This window comes from Trachurus japonicus, unplaced genomic scaffold (genome assembly GCF_045865225.1).
Source record: "Trachurus japonicus isolate A0001 unplaced genomic scaffold, Traja_1.0 AP029703.1".
NCBI classification, from domain to species: domain Eukaryota; kingdom Metazoa; phylum Chordata; class Actinopteri; order Carangiformes; family Carangidae; genus Trachurus; species Trachurus japonicus.
The window spans coordinates 1-11,463 of record NW_028219836.1 but is presented as its reverse complement, the minus strand read 5'-3'; the positions used below and the strand labels follow the sequence as shown (position 1 = coordinate 11,463).

Below are 11,463 nucleotides of genomic sequence, written 5' to 3'. Positions count from 1 at the left end.
CAGGGCTGGCTCTATGCAGGGGCAAGAGGGGGCAGCGCCCCCTCAGATAAATGTCTTGCCCCCTCAAATTCAAATTTTAGAAGTTGAGAAAGCACATTTTAATATACTCAAAAAATGTGTATATTACAAGTTGACAAAATTATCTGCAGTAGCACAGAAATCTGCCGAAAAAGGGACACTGTTCTTTTCTAAAATGTTCTGTTCTATTTTCTTTTTTTTTTAGTATTCATAAGACTACCTTTCAGTTTTGTAAATCTTGACCATAGTAGCCCCCCCCCCCCCCCCCCTCTTCTCAGAGTACACCAGAATGATTCACTCACATTTTAAAATCGCAAAAACTTGTACTTTTAAAAACACAATTATGTTTTTAAAAGTACAAGTTCTGCAGAAATATGTTCATACACAGGTTCTCCTGATTGTTTGTTCCATGCTGTTATTAAATTACTGAAATATAATCAAGTATTTCATGTAAAAGGAGTTATGATGATCCTTCTTTTATTTTATTTTACATCGGGGGGGGGGGGTCACCAAAGTTTTCAATGGTAAAAATATGGAAAAAGGTTGGGAACCACTGATTTAGAGAGTCCATTTTACAAACAGGTTGTTGTTGCTGCTGTTTCTCCTCCGCGCCACCAGGGGTCGCACTGTTTCATCTCACGACCACACGTCACTTCCTGTTCCCGGAAGTGCGAGGCAGCCACAAGCAGCAGCAGCAGCAGCACGTGAAAAGAGGAAAACAGACAGCTGACACAAAATGGATATCACAGAGGTGCCCGTGAGCGAGGATGTCAAAGGTAAGAAAAAGAAAAACAAGAAGGCGACGAAGAATAATAAGGAGGGAGGAGGAGGAGGAGGAGGAGGAGGCGCAGCGGAGGTGAAAGAGGAGAAGATGAAGATGGAGAAGACGAGTGAGGCAGCCTTCCCCCCCTCCTTCAGTGTGTCCGAGATCAAGAACAAGCAGCGGAGACACCTCATGTTCATGAAACTCAAGCAGGAGAAGAGAAAGGTAACTTAGCAGCGATGTTGTCAATGTGTTCACCCCATGCAGGGCCGTTGCTAGGAATTCTGGGCCCCCTTAAAGAATACTAAAGTGGGCCCCTCCCCCTAACTTTTCCTTTTTTTTTTTTCTTAGACTACGTTGTATTATCGTTTTTTATTTAGCCTTCTTTGTTTTGATGCTAATGCAGCATTACACTGCAAAAACTCAAGTATCTTAGCAAGAATATTTGTCTTATTTCGAGTCAAAATGTAATTTCTAGTCAAAACAAATCTCATTCTACTTAAAATAAGACACATCATATTAAAAGTAGCTTGTTTTTAGACACTTTTTACTTCTTTCAAGCATATTTTCACTTCACAAGTAGAAAAAATCTGATAGTGGAGCAAGTTTTTCTTCCTTATTACAAGCACAAAAAACTTACTTTCTATTTATTGTGAATTTAAGTGAAAATTATCTAAAAACAAGTGAATTTTTAGGTGATGAGTCTTATTTTAAGTGGAAAGAGATTAGTTTTGACTAGAAATGAGACATTTGGACAAGAAATAAGACAAATATTCTTGGAAAGATGTTGAGTTTTTACAGTGTACTATGAGTATAAGTCAGGGTCTTACGCAGAATAAATCAGTCATACAAAGATTAGACTACTGGGGTTTTTTATGGGCCCCACTGGGCGCTGGGCCCCTAGAATTATCATCACCTTTCTCCCCTATACAACGGCCCTGCCCCATGGCTGTTTAAACCTCCCAGATATAACTTATAGATTAGCTAAACCTGTTTTACTAATTCCTATGGCCCTCTGTTTATATTGACCAGTGGTTGGACAATGTAGACATCTGTATGTGTCATCATTGCCTTCAGGTCTGCAGTTTTCCATCTCTTCTGCTAAAATCCGTCTTTACTCTGTTTTATTAAAGGGATAGTAGCATTTTTTTTTAAAGTGGGGTTGTATGATCTACAAATAGCCCCTAAGTACTTTAATTGCAGTAGAAGACTCTCTGCACTCCTCCCGTTAGCAACGCCAGCCCATAGCCCTGCCCAGAGATTTACAACATACATTGTTGTGAATGGACCCAAAGAAACGGCCTATTTTTGTGGCCTAAAAGAGGTTTTACCTGAAAAAAAATACACAGTTCCATTGTTCGCTATAATATAATTTTTCCCAACCCTTCAAAGTGCAGGAAAAACACAGTTTTTATTTGGACCTAACCAACTCACGTATCCCTCCGGCCTAGGGTTAGCACCCGCCGATCAGCAGTTGGTTAGGTCCAAATAAAAACTGCGTTTTTCCTGCACTTTGAGGGGCTGTAAAAAATTATATTATAGCGAACAATGGAACTGTGTATTTTTTTTCACGTAAAACCTCTTTTAGGCCACAAAAATAGGCTGTTTCTTTGGGTCCATTCACAACAATGTATGTTGTAAATCTCTGGGCAGGGCTATGGGCTGGCGTTGCTAACGGGAGGAGTGTAGAGAGTCTTCTACTGCAATTAAAGTACTTAGGGGCTATTTGTAGATCAAACAACCCCACTTTAAAAAAATGCTACTATCCCTTTAAGTTAGTCTGATCTTCTGCCTCATTAACACCCTCTTTACTAGGCGAGATAATATAAGTTACGTATCCCAGTGGGAGGCAGCAACGATTTGATGTATTGCAATACAGTACTGTGATTGATTGGATACTGTAAGGAAGACTATTGTGGCTTATTTACCAAAAGTATAAAGCACACGCATAAAAAAAACACACCGTTTTTTATGCACAAATAAATACAGGTAGCATGCTTCCAGACTCAGAGCAGTAACTTGCGCCTAGTTGAGTTGAGTTGAGATTACTTTATTTATCCCATAGGGCAATTCTGTTTCTACAGTTGACCATTGCATCACATTCATTTACACAAGCATACATACAAGTGAGGAGGAAAGTGCAAATTAGATCAGGTAAGTATATCAAAAAGTACAATAAGTAGGACAATAAATACATAAATAGGGCAATATACATAAAAAACACATTGTCAATACCAGTACTTGTACTAACTACAAGTTCAAGCCAGCTCAGCATTCAACAATTTAATGGAAGAAGGCACAAAAAGACCTAGAATAGCGATTGGTCTTCCTGAGAGGCTGCATATAACGCCGGCCTGATGGCATCAAGATGAATTCACAGGCCAGAACATGATCATGATTATTAATGGTGCATGCTGCCTTTTGCGAGACCCGTCTTTCCCAAAGGGAAAGTTCATGTTATTTAAACAGTTCAGCAAATCTACCTATAGTTGTATTGAACTACTACTCTACTCTTTGTGTTATCTTAAGGAATTACCAACACAACACAAAACCACTGTTATCATATTAATAAACTAAGTATCTATAGCGCTTAGAAGAATCGATGCAGTATCACTTACTACTACTGCAGTATTGGATTTTTTTCTTTTTACACCCTTGAGTTTTACCATATACATCCAAGATCATTTTCTGACTAATCAACTTTATCTGCTACTGTAAATATAAGTTGGAAACCTTCTCAATTCTTTGTTTTTTCTTCATATTTCAGCAAAAGATGCAGCTGAGGAAGAACAGGAAAAAAGAAAGAGAAGCTTTAGGTGACAAGGTGAGTGTTTTCCCTGTGTCTTGTTCCATATCTGTCCATCAGTCAAAAAAACATAATGAAGTTCATAACAAGCCAGTCACATAAATGTTTGGTGTGTGTATTAATTGATTAACTTTGTCCTCTATGCAGGCGCCACCGAAAGAGGTCCCAAAGACAATAGAAAACCAGAGGGTGTATGACGAAACAACAGTCGACCCAGAGGATGAAGAGGTATGAAGCAGATTTTGTTCGGATGATATCAGGTTATGCATTTGTCGCAAATTTGTCGTCATTTTTTGCACATTTTCTGTCACCTCCAGGTTGCCTTTGACGAGGGAACTGATGAATTTTCTTCTTACTTTAATGGGATCACAAACCCCAAAGTGCTCATCACAACATCAGACAGACCCAGAGGGGTGAGTGGCTGCTGCAAAGCTCTCCTCTTTATTTCATTTAACCAGATTTGAGAGTTTCTTGTCCTGTTTGGTCTCTTGTGCGATGTTCAACACGCTCATGTGTGTCTTACAGAGGACGGTGAAGTTTTGTGAGCAGCTGGCGACAGTAATCCCAAACGCCCACGTCTACTACAGAAGAGGTTTGGCCCTGAAGAGGATCATTCCCCAGTGCGTCGCTAGGGACTTCACGTACCTCATGGTCATCAACGAGGATCGCAAAGTGCCCAGTATCCTTAAAAGGCAGCTGTGTCAGGAGAGAGAAGGGTGATGATGGATAATCCTCTGTGCTGCTTTATTTTTTAATCTATTATTAATTATATATGGCTGTAATGTGGATTAAAAGTGACAGTTGTGTGTTGGTAACTTTGCTGAGCTGTAGGTTTTCAGACTTTCTCAGCTTCCTTAACTGCAACTTTTAGATGGTATGGTTCTCTGTCACCTTCCTGATGGGCCGACCGCACACTTCAAGATCAGCAGCGCTAGACTACGAAAGGAGATGAAGGCAAGTATAGACATTCATACTTTAGTCCTTGTCAGTTACTGTGGTTTGATCAATTTAAAAATAGGCAATTCAGTAAAATTGATTCTTTATAACATCTGTCTTACAAGGAAATAATGTAGGTCTATAATATGTTGGGCCTAGCTTTTGAATATTGTTTATTATATTCTTTGGATCCCCATTAGTCTACATCAGGGGTACTCAAATACATTTGTCGAAGGGCCAGAATTTTTCTTAACAGACACCTTGGGGGCCGAACATTCAAATAGGCATAGATTGAAATTAAATTCACCTTTTTCGTCTAATAATTTAAATATTTTTATTTTACTTGTAAGCACATAATTTTTATTTATACACTTCATGGTGTTTTGTATGATGTGAAAAATCTTGACATTATCATATCATCATTTACATATCATGCTGGAGCTTTACACTGCTGACTTGTATCCTCAGACATGCCCTGTGATTTTCAGCTTAAATATGAAGGCTGACCATCACAGGACATGTCTGACTCTGTTCTGAGGATACAAGTCATTGGTCCTGAAATGTGTGTTTCTCTTCTATAATACACATTCTACATCTCGGAGGCGACGTCTTTCCACACATGGGCTTCCTTCACCTGTCAAACGAGGCAGAGTTCAGTGGGAAACAGTAGGAGAGACACAGGGGACACAACACCGGGGGAGAAGCAGGTCGTGCAGCTGTGCACCGCTGACGTGCACGAAAAAACAATTGCGTCTCATCAAATGCGCGCGGCTACGGTTTTGAGTTGTGAGCGTGCATGACTCGCGGCTACATTGAATGGGTTTGAGCGCGCGCAAAAGACGCTTCATCTGAACGGCCCCCCATGCATGATGCACACACAGTTGACAGTTGAACCAAGACGGCGGTGAAAATCACCCACGGTCTCTGCAGACAGGCAGGGAAAACCCTGCAGTCCAGCCCGCTCCCCAAACACTCGCGCATGGTGATTTGGGTTCGTCTGCGTTTCTGTATCCCAGTGCAGGGCCTCACAGGCACACACAAACGCTCCGCACGTGTTTCCATGTCCCCGCGCTTTGACTTACAGGCGCACGGAGCCCGAGAAATACAGTATACAGTAATATGTAAACTAGTAAAACTCAGTCGCGGGCCTGATTGGAAGGTTCGGCGGGCCGGATGCGGCCCGCGGGCCGCCTATTGAGTACCGCTGGTCTACATAATGATGCAGACTATTCTTCCTGGGGTCCACATTAAATCAAACACAACAATACAGTGTTTGTACAAAAAAATTACATGAAATCATTTATCCTAAACAAGATTATAAAAATGCATATTAAGTAGTACAATGTGAATAAGTTAACATGATCAAGAGGAACAACACAGCTTTTTACATGATTATCAAATAGTTACATGATTATAGACATGACATGATCAAGAGGAGTAATATAGTTTTTTTTACATGATTATAAAATAGTTACATGATTATAGAAGAGTATACATGAGATAACGTAAAGCATAAATAAATGTTCAACGCAGGTGTAATAACATACTTGAATTCAACTTGACATGATTGCCTAATTTAGTAGTAGTCTATTGCAACATAATATTATGACGAAACACAGCTTCTCTCAGTTTCATTTTAAAACTGGACATTCCCATGGTTGTGATCAAGTGTGAGGGGAGACTGTTCAGAAGGGAAACCGATAGCCCTCAGTATTTTAGCTTCTGTACGACTGTTACTACTAGATTTAACAGCACAGCCATTGTGGTCATGTTTTGTCCATGTTCAATGAGTGATGATCATTTAAAATAATTTTAAAGGCACAATTTTGGAAGCTCCAGGCTTAGCTGTGTGGTCCCAACAACTACTTTCTCTCTGCAGAGACGGGGTAAAGAGCCCACAGTGCACTATCCAGAGGTGATCCTGAACAACTTCTCCACGCGTCTGGGCCACAGCATCGGCCGGCTGTTGGCCGCTCTCTTTCCTCAAGACCCCCAGTTCGTGGGTCGACAGGTCGCCACCTTCCACAACCAGAGAGACTTCATCTTTTTCAGATTCCACAGGTGAATGTTTAAAGTGTTATGTTGAACTTGTGAGCTGGACATTGTGCCTTCTAAGCTAAACTTAACTATTGCAAAAGTTCGTCTTATATGTCTATTAAACATTTCTTTGTGTCTTTTTAAAAGATATATCTTCAAGAATGAGAAAAAAGTTGGCATTCAGGAGCTGGGACCACGCTTCACCCTCAAACTCCGCTCCCTACAGAAAGGCACCTTCGACTCAAAGTTTGGAGAGTACGAGTGGGTCCTGAAGGTGAGTCCGACAGCATTTTTGTTTTGTTTTGTTTTTGAGACGCCTGAAGAAATATGAAATTGTGGAATTAAAGCAGAAGTAAGCGATCCGGTCGTTTTGGCTAATGCTGCGTTCCAGGCAGGCTTTTGAAACCGTAAATTACAGCTTCAAGTCACGACTTACGACTTTGTAGCGTTCCAGGCAACCCACTCGTGTTTTTCCGACCTGTTTTACCTGTGAAAGTCACCATAACGGCCACTCGTAACTTCCGACCCGTGAACTCGTACCAGATCGAACTGGTACGACTTCACAGGTCGGAAAAACACGAGTTGCCTTGAACGCACCATAACAGTCCTCGTCCCTACGTCACCACATTCACGGCGTCCCTTGGCTGCACACACAGCCCTGCATGCCGTTCTCTCTCCTCATTGGATAAAACTTGTAGGATACGAGAAAAGTTTTCTCCTCGGCTCAGAGCAGAGCAGAGTGACTGACAGACCCGTGTTTCGGTCCAAACACTCTATGTAAGTGATTGCTGTCGGAAGATATAACTATTTAAGACTTATATTAACACAAAAATATCGCTTACTTCTGCTTTAACTTGATTGTAATGTGACCCTAATTTGGTATTTGTTTTATTCAACATGTGGTAGTTTCTATATATTTTAAGTTACTTTTTAAATGTGATCTAAGATAGAAAAATCATATTGAAGCTTTTTCTTTTTGTTTCCAGCGGCATGAGATGGACGCCTGCAGACGGAAGTTCCAGCTTTGAGTACATTTTTACATCTTTGAGATTAATTATTGAAATATTACAGGCATCTGTGGACTTTGTTGACAAATGGACTCTATTTTGGATGTCATGGATTCCTTGTGAATGATCAGTGACAACAGTCATCACTTGTTCTTTCAACACAATTAAAGATTCAACAACTGGATTTTATATAGTCACGTCGCTGTGGATTCAGCCTCTTCCTGAAAAATGTCTGCATCTGCAAAACCTTCTGGAGACCAACAGTGGCAAGGACTTCTACCCCGTCTGTTAGGTGGCACACATTAGAGGAGACATGCTGAGTGCACAACCAGTGAAGTTTAACCACAAAACTGTATGTGGCCTGAATTACATCAGAAATTCAGATTGTGTGCCCAGTGTAAATCACACTGTGAGCTTTCCCTGGTCACAAACACCTGTTGCATGAGCTCTGAATGAAATATGGCAGGAAAAATAATTACAGGCGACGCAATGAACATGTTTCACAGTTTTCTAAATGTGTGTATACTTATTTTAATAAACATTCAAAATGTGGAAATAGCATTTATTTTATCTCAAAATCAGTCATGAAAAAATGTACAGTTCAAAAAGGCACATGTGTGTATTGATAAGGTAAGTTTCTTTAAAGCAAGTAGGTTAAGACATCTATCGTGCCGTTTGAGCACCTGGAAATGTTTCTTTATGAGATTTTACAAAGGCAAAAGTAAAATTAAAAAAACAAAACATTTAAGTTAGTTGTTTGTCCCCAAATTCCCTAACACTCTTGAGATGATTCTAGTCCACGATCCCCAAGGCACCACAATGTCCAAAACCTGCAGAGATTAAACAGCATTAGTACATTAACAACTTTATACAAACTTTTACTTAAAAAAAAACAAAGTTGTTAAGACGAATGAAAGAATGTGTGAGAATCTGCCATGCTGTTTGATGTAGGGTGCTGGGTGAGCAATGAGCATGCCTTCACGCCAATACAATACAAATATCTGACAAATATCAGATTATAGCCTATCCCCAACTGCTTGTCGTTAGAGGTCTCTGAATCTTTTTTGTTGTTTTAAAGTCCAGTGACATGCAGAGAAAAAGAAACCAGGAATTCCAGTTCCAGAAATCTTGACAATCAAGTTGGCCAACAGCAATATGCAGTGATTTTAAAACTTGAGAAGACTTATTTGTTCTTTTTAATCCGTTTTCGTATCAGTTATATAAATATTATATTTAATAATTAATGTTTGGGCAAATCAACGAGGTAGTTCAACAGTTAGCTTACACAAAATCCTCTTTCACTTTTAATACTTTCAGTTCATTGTCTCAGTTATGCAAATGGTTCATACTTCTACCTGGGTAACACACACTGTTAAAGGGATAGTAGCATTTTTTTTAAAGTGGGGTTGTATGATCTACAAATAGCCCCTAAGTACTTTAATTGCAGTAGAAGACTCTCTACACTCCTCCCGTTAGCAACGCCAGCCCATAGCCCTGCCCAGAGATTTACAACATACATTGTTGTGAACAGACCCAAAGAAACGGCCTATTTTCACAGCCTAAAAGAGGTTTTACCTGAAAAAAAAATACACAGTTCCATTGTTCGCTATAATATATTTTTTTCCAGCCCTTCAAAGTGCAGGAAAAACACAGTTTTTATTTGGACCTAACCAACTCACGTATCCCTCCGCCCAGGGTTAGCGCCCGCCGATCAGCAGTTGGTTAGCTCCAAATAAAAACTGTGTTTTTCCTGCACTTTGAAGGGCTGGAAAAAATTATATTATAGCGAACAATGAAACTGTGTTTTTTTTTTCCAGGTAAAACCTCTTTTAGGCTGCGAAAATAGGCTGTTTCTTTGGGTCTGTTCACAACACTGTATGTTGTAAATCTCTGGGCAGGGCTATGGGCTGGGAGGAGTGCAGAGAGTCTTCTACTGCAATTAAAGTACTTAGGGGCTATTTGTAGATCATACAACCCCACTTTAAAAAAAATGCTACTATCCCTTTAACCCATGATACTTGTAATAGATAGATAATATTTACTGAGTGATATCATCAGTCCTTATTGAGGAAGTATTCCACCTCTGACAGAGATATAAAGTGTGTGTTAGTAACTCACAGAGGCGGAGGGTCGGCGTGTGGCTGCTATAGGAAGGAGCAGACTTTCTGTGGTCTGAACGGGTTGTTGCTGGACGACATGCCGGTGAGCAGAGGGTCCTGCTGGGCGTTCTGCAGGCAGAACTGCTGCAGGTCCGCGGCGGCCTGGGACACCTGTGGAGGACAAGCCGAGGCCATATTTATAGTCACTACTAGTATACAGGGCCGTTGCTAGGAATTCTGGGCCCCCTTAAAGAATACTAAAGTGGGCCCCTACCCCTAACTTTTCCTTTTTTCTTCTTAGACTACTGTATGTATTATCGTTTTTTATTTAGCCTTCTTTGTTTTGATGCTAATGCAGCATTACACTGCAAAAACTCAAGTATCTTAGCAAGAATATTTGTCTTATTTCTAGTCAAAATGTAATTTCTAGTCAAAACAAGTATCATTATACTTAAAATAAGACACATCATATTAAAAGTAGCTTGTTTTTATACACTTTTTACTTCTTTCAAGCATATTTTCACTTGGAATAAGTAGAAAAAATCTGATAGTGGAGCAAGTTTTTCTTCCTTATTACAAGCACAAAAAAAACTTACTTTCACTGGCAGATTTTTTCTATTTATTGTGAATTTAAGTGAAAATGATCTAAAAACAAGTTAATTTTTAGGTAATGAGTCTTATTTTAAGTGGAAAGAGATTAGTTTTGACTAGAAATGAGACATTTGGACAAGAAATAAGACAAATATTCTTGGAAAGATGTTGAGTTTTTTACAGTGTACTTATGAGTATTAGTCAGGGTCTTAGGCAGAATAAATCAGTCATACAAAGATTAGACTACTGGGGTTTTTTATGGACCCCACTGGGCACTGGGCCCCTAGAGTTATCATCACCTTTCTCCCCTATACAACGGCCCTGCTAGTATAAAAAGGTGCTGCTGTGGCCTGCCAGTGAATATCGGACTCATTTTGAGTGACACCACCCGCGTTAAAACAACAACGAGAGCAACAACCCTGTGACAAACCGCTGTGTGAAATAATAAAACAACACGCCCTGAAACCACCACCGAGCTCGACCGTTACCTTCACTCTGTTAATGCCGGCCTCCAGGCGCAACTGTTGGACGATTTTCTTCATCGCCACGATGTTGGATGATCCCGACATTGTTGAGATTTTTTGAAGAGACTATCGTCCAAATATGAAACTTTTAAAGTAGCTAAACAACTCTCTGGTGTTAGCGCTAGCTTGCTAACTACTTCTCTTCCTCAACAAAGGGTTTCCGGTTTCCTTAAAGGCGTGTCCGTCAGTGCTGCCTTCAGGGATACTCGTAAACTCTAAATGTTTCTGTTTTTGTGTTTTCTGTTTTAATGATTTTTTATATGTATATGACTATATAGAGAGATAAAGACTAGTAATCATATGTTAGAATAAATCTATATGTATATAAATATAAATATAAGAATATATTAGAATAAATCCAGTTAAATAACTCATAAATTAACTTACTGTATATAGTATAATGACTAGATAACTTGATAGATAATTTATGAATAAGGGGTGGGAGTAAATAAGTTTAGCTTCTTCCCACTCCTTTTCGGATTTGAAACAAACAAACAAAACAAAAAAATCAAATTACATTTATTTTCAATTATTTTATTTTATTATTTTTATTATATATATTTTTTTGTTCATATGTTGTTTTTGCAAAGTTTTTATATGTTTTGTCTGTCCATTTCTGTATTATGTTTTATTTCTTTTAACATGTCCGAAATAAACTTAAACTAACTAACTAACTAACTAA

At 39.3% G+C, this 11,463-nt stretch overlaps 2 protein-coding genes across 2 annotated transcripts; one reads left to right on the top strand and one right to left on the bottom strand.

Moving 5' to 3' along the window:
• The first annotated feature begins 691 nt into the window (after positions 1–691).
• On the top strand, positions 692–7,751 carry LOC146960986 (ribosome production factor 1-like). Its single transcript, XM_085771880.1, has 9 exons — positions 692–1,006; positions 3,549–3,605; positions 3,735–3,815; positions 3,905–4,000; positions 4,113–4,266; positions 4,459–4,541; positions 6,403–6,584; positions 6,708–6,834; positions 7,547–7,751. The coding sequence occupies exons 1-9, from the start codon at positions 755–757 to the stop codon at positions 7,586–7,588; spliced, it is 1,074 nt and encodes a 357-aa protein (XP_085628006.1). The 5' UTR covers positions 692–754; the 3' UTR covers positions 7,589–7,751.
• A 364-nt stretch (positions 7,752–8,115) lies between these two features.
• LOC146960985 (guanine nucleotide-binding protein G(I)/G(S)/G(O) subunit gamma-5) lies at positions 8,116–10,932 on the bottom strand. The gene is made up of 3 exons (XM_085771881.1): positions 10,746–10,932; positions 9,686–9,837; positions 8,116–8,397 (listed from the first exon to the last, which is right to left on the bottom strand). Exons 1-2 carry the CDS (start codon positions 10,824–10,826, stop codon positions 9,712–9,714), a joined length of 207 nt encoding a protein of 68 aa, XP_085628007.1. The 5' UTR covers positions 10,827–10,932; the 3' UTR covers positions 8,116–8,397; positions 9,686–9,711.
• Between the last annotated feature and the right edge of the window lie 531 nt (positions 10,933–11,463).

What these genes read in the sequence shown, in the direction of transcription:
- LOC146960986 (XM_085771880.1), top strand. Translation starts at nt 755, where the DNA reads ATGGATATCACAGAGGTGCCCGTGAGCGAGGATGTCAAAGGTAAGAAA. An exon ending in GAGAAGCTTTAGGTGACAAG is followed by an intron (nt 3,606 to 3,734) that starts GTGAGTGTTTTC and finishes TCCTCTATGCAG; the next exon opens with GCGCCACCGAAAGAGGTCCC. An exon ending in CGAGGATCGCAAAGTGCCCA is followed by an intron (nt 4,267 to 4,458) that starts GTATCCTTAAAA and finishes TGCAACTTTTAG; the next exon opens with ATGGTATGGTTCTCTGTCAC.
- LOC146960985 (XM_085771881.1), bottom strand. Translation starts at nt 10,826, where the DNA reads ATGTCGGGATCATCCAACATCGTGGCGATGAAGAAAATCGTCCAACAG. An exon ending in CCGGCATTAACAGAGTGAAG is followed by an intron (nt 9,838 to 10,745) that starts GTAACGGTCGAG and finishes TGTCCTCCACAG; the next exon opens with GTGTCCCAGGCCGCCGCGGA.